Consider the following 20,419-nt stretch of genomic DNA (forward strand, 5'->3'; position numbering starts at 1 on the left):
AATACTGCTCCTATATACAAGAATAGAACTACTATAATACTGCTCCTATATACAAGAATATAACTACTATAATACTGCTCCTATATACAAGAATATAACTACTACAATACTGCTCCTATATACAAGAATATAACTACTATAATACTGCTCCTATATACAAGAATATAACTACTATAATACTGCTCCTATATACAAGAATATAACTACTATAATACTGCCTCCTATATACAAGAATATAACTACTATAATACTGCCTCCTATATACAAGAATATAACTACTATAATACTGCTCCTATATACAAGCATATAACTACTATAATACTGCTCCTATGTACAAGAATATAACTACTATAATACTGCTCCTATATACAAGAATATAACTACTATAATACTACTCCTATATACAAGAATATAACTACTTGTCACGATGCCGGCTGGCAGGTGGTGGATCCTCTGTGCCAGAGAGGGATTGGCGTGGACCGTGCTAGAGGATCGGTTCTAAGTCACTACTGGTTTTCACCAGAGCCCGCCGCAAAGCGGGATGGTCTTGCTGCGGCGGTAGTGACCAGGTCGTATCCCCTAGCAACGGCTCAACCTCTCTGGCTGCTGAAGATAGGCGCGGTACAAGGGAGTAGACAGAAGCAAGGTCGGACGTAGCAGAAGGTCGGGGCAGGCAGCAAGGATCGTAGTCAGGGGCAACGGCAGAAGGTCTGGAATCACAGGCAAGGAACACACAAGGAACGCTTTCACTGGCACTAGGGCAACAAGATCCGGCGAGGGAGTGAAGGGGAAGTGAGGTGATATAGGGAAGTGCACAGGTGTAAACACTAATTGGAACCACTGCACCAATCAGCGGTGCAGTGGCCCTTTAAATCGCAAAGACCCGGCGCGCGCGCGCCCTAGGGAGCGGGGCCGCGCGCGCCGGGACAGAACTGACGGGGAGCGAGTCAGGTACGGGAGCCGGGGTGCGCATCGCGAGCGGGCGCTACCCGCATCGCGAATCGCATCCCGGCCGGAGGTGGTAACGCAGCGCCCCGGGTCCGTGGAACCGACCGGGGCGCTGCAGTGAGGGAAGTGTAGCGAGCGCTCCGGGGAGGAGCGGGGACCCGGAGCGCTCGGCGTAACAGTACCCCCCCCCTTGGGTCTCCCCCTCTTCTTGGGGCCTGAGAACCTGAGGATCAGACTTTTGTCCAGGATATTGTCCTCAGGTTCCCAGGACCTCTCTTCTGGACCACAACCCTCCCAATCCACTAAAAAAAAAATTTTTCCTCTGACTTTTTTAGAGGCCAAGATTTCTTTGACAGAGAAGATGTCCGAGGAGCCGGAAACAGGAGTGGGAGGAACAGATTTAGGAGAAAAACGGTTGAGGATGAGAGGTTTAAGAAGAGAGACGTGAAAGGCATTAGGGATACGAAGAGAAGGAGGAAGAAGAAGTTTGTAAGAGACAGGATTAATTTGAGACAAAACTTTAAAAGGACCAAGATAGCGTGGTCCCAACTTATAGCTCGGGACACGGAAACGGACATATTTAGCGGAGAGCCATACCTTGTCTCCAGGGGAAAAAATGGGAGGAGCTCTTCTTTTCTTATCTGCGAATCTCTTCATGCGAGAAGAAGCCTGTAAGAGAGAATTTTGGGTCTCTTTCCATATGGTGGAAAGATCACGAGAAATTTCATCCACAGCGGGCAGACCAGAGGGCAAGGGGGTAGGGAGGGGGGGAAGAGGGTGACGGCCGTACACCACGAAAAACGGAGATTTGGAGGAAGATTCAGAGATTCTGAAATTATACGAGAATTCGGCCCAAGGTAGAAGATCTGCCCAGTCATCCTGGCGGGAGGAAACAAAATGTCGTAAATAGTCACCCAAGATCTGGTTAATTCTCTCTACTTGTCCATTGGATTGAGGATGGTATGCAGAAGAAAAATTTAATTTAATCTTGAGTTGTTTACAGAGAGCCCTCCAGAATTTAGACACAAATTGGACGCCTCTATCCGAGACGATCTGTGTAGGCAACCCGTGAAGACGAAAAATGTGTACAAAAAATTGTTTAGCCAACTGAGGCGCTGAAGGAAGACCAGGAAGAGGGATGAAATGTGCCATTTTGGAGAATCGATCAACGACCACCCAAATAACAGTGTTGCCATGGGATGGGGGTAAGTCAGTAATAAAATCCATACCAATCAGAGACCAAGGTTGTTCGGGGACAGGTAGAGGATGAAGAAAACCAGCGGGCTTCTGGCGAGGAGTCTTATCCCGGGCACAGATAGTGCAGGCTCGCACAAAGTCCACCACATCAGTCTCTAGAGTCGGCCACCAATAGAAGCGAGAGATGAGTTGCACAGATTTCTTAATGCCCGCATGACCTGCGAGATGGGAGGAGTGACCCCATTTGAGGATCCCAAGGCGTTGGCGTGGAGAAACAAAGGTCTTTCCTGGAGGAGTTTGTCTGATGGAGGCTGGAGAAGTGGAAATCAGGCAGTCAGGAGGAATGATGTGTTGAGGAGAGAGTTCAATTTCAGAGGCATCTGAGGAACGAGAGAGAGCATCGGCCCTAATGTTCTTATCAGCAGGCCGAAAGTGAATTTCAAAATTAAATCGGGCAAAGAACAGAGACCACCTGGCCTGACGAGGATTCAGCCGTTGGGCAGACTGGAGGTAGGAGAGGTTCTTGTGATCGGTGTAAATAATAACTGGAAATCTTGATCCCTCCAGCAGATGCCTCCATTCCTCAAGTGCTAATTTAATGGCTAGAAGCTCTCGATCCCCGATGGAGTAGTTCCTCTCCGCCGGAGAGAAGGTCCTGGAAAAAAAACCACAAGTAACAGCATGCCCGGAAGAGTTTTTTTGTAGAAGGACAGCTCCAGCTCCCACTGAGGAGGCATCAACCTCCAATAGGAAGGGTTTAGATGGGTCAGGTCTGGAGAGCACGGGAGCCGAAGAAAAGGCAGACTTGAGTCGTTTAAAGGCGTCTTCCGCTTGAGGAGGCCAAGACTTGGGATCGGCATTTTTTTTTGTTAAAGCCACAATAGGAGCCACAATGGTAGAAAAATGTGGAATAAATTGCCTGTAATAATTGGCGAACCCCAAAAAACGTTGGATGGCACGGAGTCCGGAGGGGCGTGGCCAATCTAAGACGGCAGAGAGTTTATCTGGGTCCATTTGTAGTCCCTGGCCAGAGACCAAGTATCCTAGAAAAGGAAGAGATTGGCATTCAAACAGACATTTCTCTATTTTGGCATAGAGTTGATTATCACGAAGTCTCTGAAGAACCATACGGACATGCTGGCGGTGTTCTTCAAGATTGGCAGAAAAAATCAGGATATCGTCCAGATATACAACAACACAGGAGTATAGGAGATCACGAAAAATTTCATTAACAAAGTCTTGGAAGACGGCAGGGGCGTTGCATAGACCAAAGGGCATGACCAGATACTCAAAGTGTCCATCTCTGGTGTTAAATGCCGTTTTCCATTCATCCCCCTCTCTGATGCGGATGAGATTATAAGCACCTCTTAAGTCCAGTTTGGTAAAAATATGGGCACCTTGGAGACGATCAAAGAGTTCAGAGATGAGGGGTAGGGGGTAGCGGTTCTTAACCGTGATTTTATTAAGACCGCGGTAGTCAATGCAAGGACGTAGAGAGCCATCTTTTTTGGACACAAAGAAAAATCCGGCTCCGGCAGGAGAGGAGGATTTACGGATAAAGCCCTTTTTTAAATTTTCTTGGACGTATTCAGACATGGCAAGAGTCTCTGGGACGGACAGAGGATAGATTCTGCCCCGGGGTGGAGTAGTGCCCGGGAGGAGGTCAATGGGACAATCATAAGGCCTGTGAGGAGGTAGAGTCTCAGCTTGTTTTTTGCAAAAAACGTCCGCAAAGTCCATATAGGCCTTAGGGAGACCGGTTACATGAGGAAGCACAGGGACACGGCAAGGTTTACTGGGAACCGGTTTTAAGCAGTCCTTGGAACAAGAGGGCCCCCAACTCTTGATCTCCCCAGTGGACCAATCCAGGATTGGGGAATGGAGTTGAAGCCAGGGAAGTCCAAGAAGGATTTCAGAAGTGCAATTGGGGAGGACCAACAGTTCAATCCTCTCGTGATGAGATCCGATGCGCATTAGAAGGGGCTCCGTGCGGAAACGTATAGTACAGTCCAATCTTTCATTGTTTACACAATTGATGTAGAGGGGTCTGGCGAGACTGGTCACCGGGATGTTGAACCTGTTGACGAGAGAGGCCAAGATAAAATTTCCTGCAGATCCAGAGTCCAAGAAGGCCACAGCAGAGAAGGAGAAGGCAGAGGCAGACATCCGCACAGGCACAGTAAGACGTGGAGAAGCAGAGTAGACATCAAGGACTGTCTCACCTTTGTGCGGAGTCAGCGGACGTCTTTCCAGGCGGGGAGGACGGATAGGACAATCCTTCAGGAAGTGTTCGGTACTAGCACAGTACAGGCAGAGATTCTCCATGCGGCGTCGTGTCCTCTCTTGGGGTGTCAGGCGAGACCGGTCGACCTGCATAGCCTCCACGGCGGGAGGCACAGGAACAGGTTGCAGGGGACCAGAGGAGAGAGGAGCCGGGGAGAAGAAACGCCTCGTGCGAACAGAGTCCATATCCTGGCGGAGCTCCTGACGCCGTTCGGAAAAACGCATGTCAATGCGAGTGGCAAGATGGATGAGTTCATGTAGGTTAGCAGGGATTTCTCGTGCGGCCAGAACATCTTTAATGTTGCTGGATAGGCCTTTTTTAAAGGTCGCGCAGAGTGCCTCATTATTCCAGGATAATTCTGAAGCAAGGGTACGGAACTGTACGGCATACTCGCCAACGGAAGAATTACCCTGGACCAGGTTCAACAGGGCAGTCTCAGCAGAAGAGGCTCGGGCAGGTTCCTCAAAGACACTTCGAATTTCCGAGAAGAAGGAGTGTACAGAGGCAGTGACGGGGTCATTGCGGTCCCAGAGCGGTGTGGCCCAAGCCAGGGCTTTTCCAGACAGCAGGCTGACTACGAAAGCCACCTTAGACCTTTCAGTGGGGAACTGGTCCGACATCATCTCCAAGTGTAATGAACATTGGGAAAGAAAGCCACGGCAAAACTTAGAGTCCCCATCAAATTTATCCGGCAAGGATAGTCGTATTCCAGAAGCGGCCACTCGCTGCGGAGGAGGTACAGGAGCTGGCGGAGGAGATGATTGCTGGAGCTGTGGTAGTAACTGTTGTAGCATAACAGTCAGTTGAGACAGCTGTTGGCCTTGTTGCGCAATCTGTTGTGACTGCTGGGCGACCACCGTGGTGAGGTCAGCGACAACTGGCAGAGGAACTTCAGCGGGATCCATGGCCGGATCTACTGTCACGATGCCGGCTGGCAGGTGGTGGATCCTCTGTGCCAGAGAGGGATTGGCGTGGACCGTGCTAGAGGATCGGTTCTAAGTCACTACTGGTTTTCACCAGAGCCCGCCGCAAAGCGGGATGGTCTTGCTGCGGCGGTAGTGACCAGGTCGTATCCCCTAGCAACGGCTCAACCTCTCTGGCTGCTGAAGATAGGCGCGGTACAAGGGAGTAGACAGAAGCAAGGTCGGACGTAGCAGAAGGTCGGGGCAGGCAGCAAGGATCGTAGTCAGGGGCAACGGCAGAAGGTCTGGAATCACAGGCAAGGAACACACAAGGAACGCTTTCACTGGCACTAGGGCAACAAGATCCGGCGAGGGAGTGAAGGGGAAGTGAGGTGATATAGGGAAGTGCACAGGTGTAAACACTAATTGGAACCACTGCACCAATCAGCGGTGCAGTGGCCCTTTAAATCGCAAAGACCCGGCGCGCGCGCGCCCTAGGGAGCGGGGCCGCGCGCGCCGGGACAGAACTGACGGGGAGCGAGTCAGGTACGGGAGCCGGGGTGCGCATCGCGAGCGGGCGCTACCCGCATCGCGAATCGCATCCCGGCCGGAGGTGGTAACGCAGCGCCCCGGGTCCGTGGAACCGACCGGGGCGCTGCAGTGAGGGAAGTGTAGCGAGCGCTCCGGGGAGGAGCGGGGACCCGGAGCGCTCGGCGTAACACTACTATAATACTGCTCCTATATACAAGAATATAACTACTATTATATTGCTCCCTATATACAAGAATATAACTACTATAATACTGCTCCTATATACAAGAATATAACTACTATAATACTGCTCCTATATACAAGAATATAACTACTATAATACTGCTCCTATATACAAGAATATAACTACTATAATACTGCTCCTATATACAAGAATATAACTACTATAATACTACTCCTATATACAAGAATATAACTACTATAATACTGCTCCTATATACAAGAATATAACTACTATTATACTGCTCCCTATATACAAGAATATAACTACTATAATACTGCTCCTATATACAAGAATATAACTACTATAATACTGCCTCCTATATACAAGACTATAACTACTATAATACTGCTCCTATATACAAGAATATAACTACTATAATACTGCTCCTATATACAAGAATATAACTACTATAATACTGCATCTCGCTCCATCCACCACAGACTGTCCAGGAGTTGGCGGATGCTTTAGTCCAGGTCTGGGAGGACATCCCTCAGGAGACCATCCTCCACCTCATCAGGATCATGCCCAGGCATTGTAGGGAGGTCATACGGGCACGTGGAGGCCACACACACTACTGAGCCTCATTGTGACTTGTTTTAACCCCTTAAGGACTCGTTTTTTCCTCCTTACAGTTTAAAAATCATAACCCTTTCAATTTTCCACCTAAAAACACATATTCTGGCTTATTTTTTGTGCCACCAATTCTACTTTGCAGTGACATTAGTGATTTTACCCAAAAATCAACGGCAAAACAGAAAACAAAAGCATTGTGCGACAAAATTGAAGAAAAACACCATTTTGTAACTTTTGGGGGCTTCCGTTTCTATGCAGTGCATTTTTCGGTAAAAATGACACCCTACCTTTATTCTGTAGGTCCAAACGGTTAAAATGATCCCCTACTTATATAGGTCGGATATTGTCGGACTTCTGGAAAAAATCATAACTACATGCAGGAAAATTTATACATTTAAAAATGTCCTCTTCTGACCCCTATAACTTTTTTATTTTGTGGTGTCCCAGTACCGCATTTTATACGGTACTTATTTATCTATGGGTCTCCGTAGCCAGAGTCCCTAGGACTTAGTAATCTCTGTTAGTCAGTTCGCCCCTAGTCGCCTCTATTATAGTATATAGATTTCTAATTTGTCCATAGAATAATGTAAATAGTTTTATTTCTGTATATAAATGGTTAATTACCTGTTTCTATTAGCGTTGCAGGACCTGCGGGTCATGTGACAAGGTGAACTCTATGGTTTTAGCTTAAGGACCTTTGGAGGCCCTCTTATGTCAGTAATCCCATCACACCATGTACTGATGAATGGCAGACGTTCAGACCAATCAGAATCCCCATGCCCCCTGCCCATATAAGGGAGCGGCGGCCATCTTCTCGCTCTTTTTCTCCTGGCTCTTGATGAGAGAAGAACTATATCGCAGTAATCGCAGTGAGTTAGGCCTGAGCCTTGTGGCAATGGCTGAATGGTCTACATTATAGAGTGTATCATCCCCTAAGCACTCTGCGGTATCACCGGACCCAATATTTCCCCTATATCCGGACGGATCTGCACATCACTCCCTAAATTCAGAGACTATAGGTCTTATGCAAGGTCCGCAACGTCTGCCAGTCGCTAAGCAACATAAGAACTGTTCTATGAGACTGTTACGACGCGTTGGATATTGCAAGCACTGCAGTAAAGTTATTCAAGTTCAAGTTAAATCTCCTTGTGGACCTTCAGTCATTTCATTGCACCTATCGCTTCTGGGAAGGGCGGCGATAGGCCGGAACATAGATTCAGCATACCAGCCCTCACCCTGGCGTCATGAGTGACTGGGTTAATATTAACCCCTCATATACCAACACCATACCATCCCTACCATACACCCCCCAAGGGCTACCACAATTTGTTTTGATTGGACCTTTTGATCGCAATTTATTCATTTTTTAATGGTATAAAAAGTGACCAAAAATACTCTATTTTGGACTTTGGAATTTTTTTTACGTGTACGCCATTGACCATGCGGTTTTATTAACAATATATTTTTATAGTTTGGACATTTATGCACATGGCGATACCATATATGTTTATTTTTGTTTTTATTTACATAGTTTTTTTAATGAGAAAAGGGGGGTGATTCTGACTTTTCTTAGGGAAGGGGTTAAATCACATTTATTAACACTTTATTTTCATAGGGGACTATAACACTGCACACACTGATTCCCTACAATGATCACTGTCATGCAATAGCCTGGCATTGATCAGTGTTATCACCGCTCGACTGCTCCTGCCTGGATCTCAGGCACGGAGCAGTCATTCGACAATCGGACATGCAGGAGGCAGGTAGAGGTCCTCCTGGTGTCCTGCAAGCTGTTGGGACGCCGCAATTTCACCACAGCAGTCCCCAACATCCCGACTGAGCTGCCGGAATGCTTTCGGTTTCACTTCAAACGAGGCGGTCAACTTTGATCGCCGTGTCTGAAGGGTTAATACCGGGCATCACTGCGATCAGTGATATCCGGTATTTGCCGCAGGTCTTGGCCGTTGATGACCGCCAGGACCGACCAAGTGACCCCGCATTATATATCACGGGAACCGGCGCAGGACGTAAATATACGTCCTGCATCGTTAAGGACATTACATAAAGTTACTGTGCTGTAGAATTGAAAATGTTTATTTTAAGTTATTTGTCCATATTAAATCATATGTAATAGCCACATAGTGTACTGACTAATAGTAAGGAAGAGGTTAACACGTTCAGTGTTTCTCAGTGTTCAGTTGTTTTATGACTTTACTTCTCTGACCTCTGACCTGTTCATGAAACCATCTTCTCTGAAAATGTTCATGGTCACCTCCTGTACTAAGGTTGTTAAAGCTGGTTCATTTACATAATCAATATGGCCACTGTTCGCCAATAACATTTCGATAGAATTAATAATAATAATAATAATAATATGTAACATTTTAATGTCAGTAATATGAAGATTGTTAATCTAAAAATAGATTTCTTTGCACGTTGGTAGTGTACTCACTTTGTGTACCACAATTGATCACCAGATTTGGCGGCCATATTGGATTGCACAATATTTTGCAGACATCGTTTTCTATAAAATTATTCGTCAGAACAGTGCAAAAATTTGAACACATGATTCGTGATCACTTTATGTACCACCATGGATGACATGGTTTGGCCGCCATATTGGATTGCGCAATATTCTACAAACATAGTTTTCTCCTATAACCCAGCTGTGCAGCTTGGCCACCTGTATTGCTGCTTGCAGCTATACAGTGACTCCCCGACCTACGATGGCCCCGACATATGATAAAATCGACATACGATGCTTTTATATGTCAGGGCCATCGCATTAACTGCTATCCGACAGCGCAAAATGCTTAAGCTGCTGTCGGATAGCAGTTTAAGCATCCCTGGCAGGTTCACTTACCTATCCCCGCTGCTCCGGGTCCACTTCGCGATCCTCCGGCGTCTTCTGCATCTTCTCCAGGGTCCGGGCCTCGCTTTCCGGCTTCGTTATTACATCGTTACGCATGCCGTGCCGGCGCAGCAGCGTAATAACATCACCAGAAAGCGAGGCCCGGACCCCGGAGGACCCAGAAGAAGACGCCGGAGCATCGGGACAGCATCGGGAGCCCCTGGGAGACCATCGGGAGCGGTCCGGTACAAACTTCCTATACTTTACATTGCACGGATCCCTCAACATACGATGGATTCGACAAACAACGTATGCTGAGGGACCACTGTATTCTGATCTGTATTTTATCGTTGTCCAAGGTGCTGAAGTCAAATTTCCCTCTGACCAGATATCTCCAGCAGCTGCACAATGGCCTCTGATGGGAAGTGCTGAGGAATGTAGTGCTGGGGGTGTAGTGCTGGCGGTGTAGTGCTGGGGGTGTAGTGCTGGCGGTGTAGTGCTGGGGGTGTAGTGCTGGCGGTGTAGTGCTGGCGGTGTAGTGCTGGCGGTGTAGTGCTGGCGGTGTAGTGCTGGTGGTGTAGTGCTGGCGGTGTAGTGCTGGGGGTGTAGTGCTGGGGGTGTAGTGCTGGCGGTGTAGTGCTGGCGGTGTAGTGCTGGGGGTGTAGTGCTGGGGGTGTAGTGCTGGCGGTGTAGTGCTGGCGGTGTAGTGCTGGTGGTGTAGTGCTGGCGGTGTAGTGCTGGGGGTGTAGTGCTGGCGGTGTTGAGTCCGTGTAATGTATCTGGAGCTGTAAGGTTGGGAGATTTAGTGTTGGGAGTTGTAGTGCTGGGTGTTGTAGTCCACAGGATCTGCAGGGAGGACAGACCAGTCACAGAGGTCTCTCTCTCTCTCTTTATTCAGATCTGATCCATGAATGATTTATCTGAAGTGAGATGAAGATGGAGACGACTTTATCTCTTCCTCTTCTGCTCCTTACACTTATTTCTTTTTATTGTCTTCTCATCCCTTTTTTCTTTCAGTCTGTCTTCTTTTTCTTCCTTATCATCTTTTTTATATTTCTTTCCTTTGTCTTGCTTTCGTTTTATTCTTCTTTTTTTCTTCTTTCTCCTTCTCTTCTTGATATTCTTCCTCCTCCTCTATTGTTCTTCTCTTACTTCTCTTCTGTGTCTTATTCCATTTGTACTTTGGCCTTTTTTCCTCTTCTATCTCTTCCTCATTTTCTTTCTCTTTAGCACCCCTTTGTCTTCCTTCTGTTTTTCTTTCTCTTCATCTTCTTCCTCTTTTTCAATTTACTCTTCTCTACTTTTCCCTTTTCCTTCCTCAGCTTTGTCCTCTTCCACCTGGTCTTCCTCTCCTTTCTTTTACTCTTCTTTTTCTTTGTTTTCATTGTCTTCCTCTTTTTCCCTCTTCCCTTTCTATCTATCTTCTTCCTCCTCTTTCTGTTCGTCTTTCTCTTTCTCCTGTTTTTCTTTTTCTTTATTTTCTTTCTCTTTTTTCCTTTTCTCTACCTTTCTCTTTGTCTTCCTCAGCTTTCTCTTCCTCCTCTTTTGCTTTTCTATTTCCTCTTTTCCCCCTTCCTCCTCCTCTTTGTCTTCCGCTGCTTTCTTTTCCTCCTCCTTTTTTTCACCTTCTTCCTTTTTCTTTTCAATTTTCCTCTTCTCTCCCTACCACCAATTTGTCTTCCTCTGTTTTCTCTTTCTCCTCTCTTTCTTCTCTGCATCTTCCTCTTTTTCACACTTTATCTTCTTTCCCTACCTCTTTGGCTTCGCCTGCTTTCTATTCCTCCCCTTTGTCTTTTTCTGCTTTCTCTTCATCCTCTTTTCCTTCCTTTTTCTTCCTCCTCTTTCTCTTCCTCTACTTTCTCTTCTTCCTCTTTTTCTTCCTCTTCTTTCTATTCCTCCTCTTTCTCTTCCTCCTCGTCTTCCCCTGCTTTCTCTTCCTCGGCTTTCTCTTCCACCTTATTGTCTTCCTCTGCTTTCTCTTCCTCCTCTTTCTCTTCCTCTGCTTTTTCTTCCACCTTATTGTCTTCCTCTGCTTTCTTTTCCTCGACTTTTTCTTCCTCCTCTTTGTCTTCCTCTGCTTTCTCTCCCTTCTTTGTCTTTCTCTGATTTTCTTCCTCCTCTATTTCTTTCATTTTACAAACTTGCTCTTTTTTCCTCTTCCTATTCTCTCTCCCTCCCCTTTGTGTTCCCCTCCTTTCTCTTCCACCTCTTTTTCTTTCTCTGCTTTCTCTTCCTTCTCTTTCTCTTCCTCCTCTTTCTCTTCCTCTGCTTTTTCTTCCACCTTATTGTCTTCCTCTGCTTTCTTTTCCTCCACTTTCTCTTCCTCCTCTTTGTCTTCCCTTGCTTTCTCTTCCTCCTATTTGTCTTCCTCTGTTTTTTTCTTCCTCCTCTATTTCTTTCATTTCACTATCTTCCTCCTTATTCCCTGTTCCTATTCTCTCTTTCTCCTCTTTGTGTTCTCCTGTTTTCTCTTCCTCCTCGCCTTCCCCTACTTTCTCTTCCCCCTCTTTTTCTTCCTCTGCTTTTTCTTCCTCCTCTTTCTCTTCCTCTGCTTTCTCTCCCTCCTCTTTCTCTTCCTCTGCTTTCTCTCCCTCCTCTTTCTCTCCCTCCTCTTTCTCTTCCTCCTCTTTCTCTCCCTCCGCTTTCTCTCCCTCTGCTTTCTCTCCCTCCTCTTTCTCTTCCTCTGCTTTCTCTCCCTCCTCTTTCTCTTCCCCTACTTTCTCTTCCCCCTCTTTTTCTTCCTCTGCTTTTTCTTCCTCTTTGTCTTCCCCTGCTTTATCTTCCTCCTCTTTCTCTTCCTCCTCTTTCTCTCCCTCCTCTTTCTCTTCCTCTGCTTTCTCTTCCTCCTCTTTCTCTTCCTCTGCTTTTTCTTCATCCTCTTTCTCTTCCTCTGCTTTCTCTTCCTCCTCTTTCTCTTCCTCTGCTTTTTCTTCCTCCTCTTTCTCTTCCTCTGCTTTCTCTCCCTCCTCTTTTTCTTCCTCCTCTTTCTCTTCCTCTGCTTTCTCTCCCTCCTCTTTCTCTTCCTCTGCTTTTTCTTCCTCCTCTTTCTCTTCCTCTGCTTTCTCTTCCTCTGCTTTTTCTTCCTCCTCTTTCTCTTCCTTTGCTTTCTATTCCTCCTCTTTCTCTTCCGCCTCTTTCTCTTCCTCTGCTTTCTCTTCCTCCTCTTTCTCTTCCTCCTCTTTCTCTTCCTCCTCTTTCTCTTCCTCCGCTTTCTCTTCCTCTGCTTTCTCTTCCTCTGCTTTTTCTTCCTCCTCTTTCTCTTCCTATGCTTTTTCTTCCTCCTCTTTCTATTCCTCTGCTTTTTCTTCCTCCTCTTTCTCTTCCTCTGCTTTTTCTTCCTCCGCTTTCTCTTCCTCTGCTTTTTCTTCCTCCTCTTTCTCTTCCTCTGCTTTCTCTCCCTCCTCTTTCTCTTCCTCTGCTTTTTCTTCCTCCTCTTTCTCTTCCTCTGCTTTCTCTTCCTCTGCTTTTTCTTCCTCCTCTTTCTCTTCCTTTGCTTTCTATTCCTCCTCTTTCTCTTCCTCCTCTTTCTCTTCCTCTGCTTTCTCTCCCTCCTCTTTCTCTTCCTCTGCTTTCTCTTCCTCTGCTTTTTCTTCCTCCTCTTTCTCTTCCTCTGCTTTTCTTTCCTCCTCTTTATCTTCCTCCTCTTTCTCTTCCTCTGCCTTTTCTTCCTCCTCTTTCTCTTCCTCCTCTTTCTCTTCCTCCTCTTTCTCTTCCTCTGCTTTCTCTTCCTCTGCTTTCTCTTCCTCTGCTTTCTCTTCCTCCTCTTTCTCTTCCTCCTCTTTCTCTTCCTCCGCTTTCTCTTCCTCCGCTTTCTCTTCCTCTGCTTTCTCTTCCTCTGCTTTTTCTTCCTCCTCTTTCTCTTCCTCTGCTTTTTCTTCCTCCTCTTTCTCTTCCTCTGCTTTTTCTTCCTCCTCTTTCTCTTCCTCTGCTTTTTCTTCCTCCTCTTTCTCTTCCTCTGCTTTCTCTTCCTCCTCTTTATCTTCCTCCTCTTTCTCTTCCTCTGCTTTATCTTCCTCCTCTTTCTCTTCCTCTGCTTTCTCTTCCTCTGCTTTCTCTTCCTCTGCTTTCTCTTCCTCTGCTTTCTCTTCCTCCTCTTTCTCTTCCTCCTTTCTCTTCCTCCTCTTTCTCTTCCTCTGCTTTCTCTTCCTCCTCTTCCTCTGCTTTTTCTTCCTCCTCTTTCTCTTCCTCTGCTTTCTCTTCCTCCTCTTTCTCTTCCTCTGCTTTATCTTCCTCCTCTTTCTCTTCCTCTGCTTTCTCTTCCTCCTCTTTCTCTTCCTCTGCTTTTTCTTCATCCTCTTTCTCTTCCTCTGCTTTTTCTTCCTCCTCTTTCTCTTCCTCTGGTTTTTCTTCCTCCTCTTTCTCTTCCTCTGCTTTCTCTCGCTCCTCTTTCTCTTCCTCTGCTTTTTCTTCCTCCTCTTGCTCTTCCTCTGCTTTCTCTTCCTCCTTGTGCAGTTTGCTCAGGGAGCAGTGAAGCTCGTGCCATCGGCGACCATCCAGTACAATCTATGCACACAAGCAGCAGCAGTTCTGCTGAATATATAATTCCAGCGTCACTGCTGAGTATTATCTGGACACAGATCTGGTGAAGCCTCACAGGTGTTGTAGTTCTTAAAAATCCCAACATAGAAGTTCTGGATGAGCTACAATGTAGCAGACAATCCTCTGTGACTTGAATGAAGCAGCAGCACATATGTCTCTCCTGTCCTGAGAGTTTGTTACAATGTATCCAGTCTAGACAATGCTCTGTGAGCTCATCCCATCAGTAGCACATCTGTCTCCTATCCTGATAGTTTGTTACACTATATTTGTTACTATATTTGGACATTTATTCAATCCACAGGTCAATAGCTCCCTTCACAAAACTCAAAAGCAAGACATATCCCAACACACTCACCCACAACAAGAAAAGAAAAAATAAATAAATAAATAAATAAAATAAATAAATGCATGAATGAATGAATTAATAAATACATACATAGATAAATATAATAAATATATAAATGAATGAATAAATAAATAGATAAATAAAATAAAACAAAATGAATAAATAAATCGATAAATATTATAAATATATAAATGAATGAATAAATAGATAAATAAAATAAAACTAAATAAATGAATGAATTAATTAAAAAATTAGTGAATAAATACATTTATAAAGGTTCTATCAGCTCTATTAACTTAAGTGGAACTGAGCTGCAATACCTCACACAACCTGAGGACAAGAGTGGTGCTCTTTTGGACAAAAGCAACCATTTTTTTCTTCTTATTCTGGATGACCCCTTTCAGCTACAATTGTAACAAACTTTCAGCAGTGACAATGATTAGTTGGTAATGGGGTTTTAGGCTGAATTTGTTCCCATTCACTGATAACCAGCAGAGATATTGGTACAGAAGGTAACACGGTGCTCGTTGTCTCTCACATTAGGACAGTGGTCTCAAATTGTTGCACCTCCAGATGTTGCAAAACTGCAACACCCAGCATGCCCGGACAGCCAACGGCTGTCCGGGCATGCTGGCAGTTGTAGTTTTGCAACAGCTGGAGGTCCGGGCATGCTGGGAGTTGTAGTTTTGCAACAGATGGAGGTCCGGGCATGCTGGGAGTTGTAGTTTTGCAACAGCTGGAGGTCCGGGCATGCTGGCAGTTGCAGTTTTGCAACAGCTGGAGGTCCGGGCATGCTGGGAGTTGTAGTTTTGCAACAGCTGGAGGTCCGGGCATGCTGGGAGTTACAGTTTTGCAACAGCTGGAGGTCCGGGCATGCTAGCAGTTGTAGTTTTGCAACAGCTGGAGGTCCAGGCATGCTGGCAGTTGTAGTTTTGCAACAGCTGGAGGTCTGGGCATGCTGTGAGTTGTAGTTTTGCAACAGCTGGAGGTCTGGGCATGCTGGCAGTTGTAGTTTTGCAACAGCTGGAGGTCCGGGCATGCTGGGAGTTACAGTTTTGCAACAGCTGGAGGTCCGGGCATGCTAGCAGTTGTAGTTTTGCAACAGCTGGAGGTCCAGGCATGCTGGCAGTTGTAGTTTTGCAACAGCTGGAGGTCCGGGCATGCTGGGAGCTGTAGTTTTGCAACAGCCGGAGGTCCAGGCATGCTGGGAGTTGTAGTTTTGCAACAGCCGGAGGTCCGGAGTTCAGAGACCACAGCACTAGAACATGTTCTGGTTATTGGGTTCAGACAGAGACATCCCAGGACTCTGATAATGTGTCATATGCCGGTGTAATCCACGGAAATGTTGTGTTATCACCGCGCAGCACACACGAGGGGACAATCACACGAGCACCGCGCCAGGCGCAGGAATCAGAGCGTGAAACCGGAAGCGTCAGATCTGTGAGGATTACACCTACAAACAGCCGCGGCTCACGTACCGCCCTGATGCTGCACACACTCTCCTGTGTTCTTACAAGATTCTCTCTGAATCCATGTACTGGGCTACAGATCAATGGATTGGTAGGCTAGGGTTTTTTATTTTTTACTTTTGTCTTTTTGTTAGGCTAGGTTTTTTTAATTTATTTTTATTTTTTTGTTTGTTTTCTTTTTGCCCCCCCCCCCCCCAAAAAAAAATGCCCCCCAAAAGTGGCTTTTTAAAAAAAAAAATTCCTTTAGCGTTTTCCTCAGGACAAGTCATGGGATTTATTCATGATGTGACTCAAGGATTTCTATGGAAGAATTAGGGGGGGGGGGGGGGGGGGAATTGCGCCTTTTTTTTTTTTTTTTTTTTTTTTTTTAATCTTGACATTTTTTTTTCCTATAGGAGAAATAACACCATAGTCTGAGTACACTGATATTTTTGAAAACTGCCTCTGAGCAACAAAACAAAAAAAAAAAAAAAAATAAAAAGTGGGTTTAGCATTTCATGTTTCCCTATGGACTCACAAAGTTCTGGACAATACAGTTTTTGGCTTTAATGGTCATTGGGCTTTTTTTTTGTTTGTTTTCTTTCTTGCATTTAAAATAAATAAATAAAAAGTATAAAAGTGTTAAGGAGGCGGAGCAGAGCTGCTCAAGTGCCACAAACTGGCACGTCTTCACGTGGCTCACTTTGTCAATCAAGGAGGGGCTGGGAGTTGAGGAGTGCTGGGCTATGGCACTTGAGCAACTTGGCTCCGCCTCCTTGACACTTGATTGGAAAATCATGAAAATACTGTGCAAACCCAACCTAACTTTTCTTTCTCCTGCTCAGTACAGTTACAATTATGCCAATTCTTTAGAGTTTGTGTTATGTTAAACTACTTAAAAAAATACATGTAAAACTTGCCTAGCATCACCATTTTCTGATCCCTATTGCCTTTTTATATTTATATATATATATATATATATATATATATATATATATATATATATATATATATATTATATCTATAGCATTTTCCCAATCATTGTGACTGTTGTGACTCCCAGCATGCCCGGACAGCCAATTAACTAGAGAGCTACAAGGTACAGATTCACAGAGCATAAGATATAATCCGCACTGAACTGCATAAGGCTGGGAATTTGAAAGAAAGGCTAGCCTAGAGGAACTATGCAGTCCTGGTCTGGTGGTCAAGCTTACCTGATCCAGAGTAATAGATCAGATGTAAGACAGTTGCACAATAACTGCCCCATACAACTAATTGACAAGAGAAAACAACAGAGCAGTGGTCTCCAAACTGTGGACCTCCAACTGTTGCAAAACTACAACTCCCAGCATGCCCGGACAGCCAATGGCCCTGTGACCGGCTGCGGCGGTGTGCGTCCTGTGCGGCGATTTGTCAACACTAACGGCGTTACCATGTGACCAGGAGGTTGAGTGACACCTGCAGTAAATCGGAAGTGCCTATCCGCACTTCACAACATGGTTCGTTGTTATGCCCATTATACTAGGTATGTAGTATACTTACCACCTGGTAGACCTAACGTCATCAGATAGGGGGAGGTGCTTGATATGTACTTAGAAGGAGGTTACATATGTTTCATTGGTTGGTCATACTGTCTATTTCTGAGTCTTCCACCTGATTGGTGGCTCTTATGAACTGGTGATGTGACCATAAGTCACGCCCCCTGAGGAAGCACATTGTTGGCGAAACGATCGTTGGGGTCGGTTGGGTATGGTCTGGCATCCATTTGTTTATTCGTTTATTTACTCTCTTGTATAGCAGTGTGAGGTCCAACTGTCCACTTGTGGCTTTGGCTTTTGCCTAGGATCCTCTTTGTCATTTGTTGTCTACTCACATTGCTACTATAGGCTACTTATTTTGTCTTGTCAGACTCTGTACCCACCCAGTTCTCTGCAATATTCTGGTGCCTGACTGTTCTTTTTCCTTTTTCTTATATTGTTTTGTCTTTTCAAAATACACGTTTTAGTGTCATATTTTTATGTATGAAGTTTATAAAGTTTATATCTTTTATACTTTATGATAGTCCTGTGTAGTGTTGAGCGGCATAGGCCATATTCGAATTCGCGAATATTCGCGAATATATGGATGAATATTCGTCATATTCGCGAATATTCGCATATTCGTAATATTCTCGTTTTATTTTCGCATATGCGAATATTCGCGTGTGCGAAAATTAACATATGCGAAAATTTGCATATATAAAAATTATATAGGGGGGTGATCACTGTGATGTGTACTGTGAAAAAAAACAAAAAAAAAAACGAATATTCGTAATTACGAATATATAGCGCTATATTCGCGAATATGCGATATTCGCGAATAAAATTCGAATTGCGAATATTCGCGAGCAACACTAGTCCTGTGAATAGATTCTTCTCTCTGTGTTGTTAGTTCCATTGCACAGTAACCTACCTAGTTGTAGGGTTTTTCTTTCTCGGTGTTCAAGTTTCTGGATGTGGTGAGACGTATTTTATTTCATTTTGTTTTATTTAAATTTTATATATGTAACTTTAAAAACTTAAATAAAATACTGTGAAACTTGCTTAGCATCGTCATATTCCGATCCTATAACTTCTTTGTTTGATTGTTTTTTAATCTTTGTTATTTTGGAGGAGAGTGCCCAAAAACAGTAAATCAGGTATTTAATAGTTTGGAAATTTCTAGGCCTGGCTATAGCAATTTTATTTCATTTTGTATTGTTTAAACATTTGATGTATGTCATTTAAAAAACTTTGAAAAAACATTAAAAAAAAAACTGTAAACTTGTTTAGCATTGCTGTATTCCGATCCCTATAACTACTTTGTTTTTAGATCTATAGACCCGAGAAAAGGCTCGTTTTTTTGTGGGGAGAAGCTATAGTTTTTATTTGGTAGTATTTTAGGCTACACATGACTGGTTGTTACTTTAAAAACTTTAAAAAAAAAGAGGTGAAACAGTGAAACTCACTTAGCATCCCCATATTCTGATGCCCATAACTATTTTTTTTTCCATCTATAGAGTAAGGGTTTGTTTTATGTGGGAGGAGCATTATGTATTTTATTTGGTTGCATTTTAGGCTACATATGACTGCTTGATCGCCGTATAATCCTTGTTTTATGGGAGGAGAGGTAACCAAAAAACAATTATTCCAGCATTTAATAGTTTGGAAGTTTCTGGATTTGGTGAGACCAATTTTATTTCATTTTGTTTTGTTTAAATTTTATATAGGTAACTTTAAAAACGTTAAAAAAAACTAAACAAAACAAAAAAAATGGTTAAACTTGCTTGGCATCCCCATATTTAGATCCCTATAACCTCTTTGTTTTTCCATCTATAGACAGAGTAAGGGCTCGTTTTTTGTGGGGAGAAGCTGTAGTTTATATTTGATTGCATTTTAGGCTACATATGACTGCTTGATTGCTTTTTAATCCTTGTTATATTGGAGGAGAGGTGCCCAAAAATATTAATTTAGGTATTTGATAGTTTGGAAATGGGCCTGGCAATACCAATATTATTTCATTTTGTATTGTTTAAAAATTTGATGTATGCAATTTAAAAATCATTAAAAAACAATAAAAAATTACAGTTAAACTTGCTAAGCATCACTGTATTTCGATCCCTATAACTTCTTTGTTTTTCCATCTATAGACCTAAGTAAGGGTTCGCTTTTTGTGGGGAGAAGCTGTAGTTTTTATTTGGTTGCATTTTAGGCTACAGATGACTGTTTTATTGCCTTTTATTAGGGGGAGGAGTCACCAAAAAACAATTATTCCAGTGTTAATAGTTTTGTAAGTTTCTGGATGTGGTGAGACCAATTTTATCATATATTGTTTGTTTAAATTTTATATATGTAACTTTAAAAACTTTTTTTAAAAATGGGGGAAAAATGGTGGAACTTGCTTAGCATTGCCTTATTCTGATACTCATAACTATTACGTTTTTCTATCTATAGAGTAAGGGCTCATTTTTTGTTGGGTGAAGCTGAAGTTTTTATTTGGTTCTTGTTTTATGGGTGGCGAAGTGACCAAAGTTATTGACACAAAAATATTTATTCCAGTATTTAACAGTTTGGAAGTTTCTGGATGTGATAAGACCAATTTTATTTCATACTAGCTGAGTACCCGGCGTTGCCCGGTTTTACCTTCCTAATCCTTTTTGGGGAGGAAAATAAACAAAGGAGGAAGCTTTTGTCTTCATATGCAGTCCTCATATATTGTTGTCATATCCCGACCTCCTATTCCGTCCTCCTATCTCGACCTCCTGACCCAACCTCCTATACCGTCCTCCTATCCCGACCTCCTATCCCGACCTCCTATCCCGACCTCCTATCCCGACCTCCTATCTCGACCTCCTATCCCGTCCTCCTATCCCGTCCTCCTATCTCGTCCTCCTATCCCGACCTCCTTACCCGTCCTCATATCTCGACCTCCTATCTCGACCTCCTATCCCGTCCTCCTATCTCGACCTCCTATCCCGTCCTCCTATCCCGTCCTCCTATCCAGACCTCCTTTCCCGTCCTCATATCTCGACTTCCTAT

At 44.2% G+C, this 20,419-nt stretch overlaps 1 protein-coding gene across 2 annotated transcripts in view; it reads left to right on the forward strand.

The window, feature by feature from the left end:
• Positions 1-20,419, forward strand: part of LOC130291147 (connector enhancer of kinase suppressor of ras 2-like) — a 563,764-nt gene that overhangs the window by 148,214 nt on the left and 395,131 nt on the right. The window contains exon 1 of one of the 2 annotated variants that reach the window (XM_056539607.1): positions 17,285-17,388. The exons of the other annotated variant lie outside the window; for it this stretch is intronic. Within the exon in view, the coding sequence (XP_056395582.1) occupies positions 17,373-17,388 (16 nt within the window). The 5' untranslated portion in view covers positions 17,285-17,372. Of the gene's footprint in view, positions 1-17,284; positions 17,389-20,419 lie in introns of those variants that run through there. 2 annotated transcript variants of the gene reach the window in all.

This window comes from Hyla sarda, chromosome 9, assembly GCF_029499605.1.
Source record: "Hyla sarda isolate aHylSar1 chromosome 9, aHylSar1.hap1, whole genome shotgun sequence".
In the NCBI taxonomy this organism is placed as follows: domain Eukaryota; kingdom Metazoa; phylum Chordata; class Amphibia; order Anura; family Hylidae; genus Hyla; species Hyla sarda.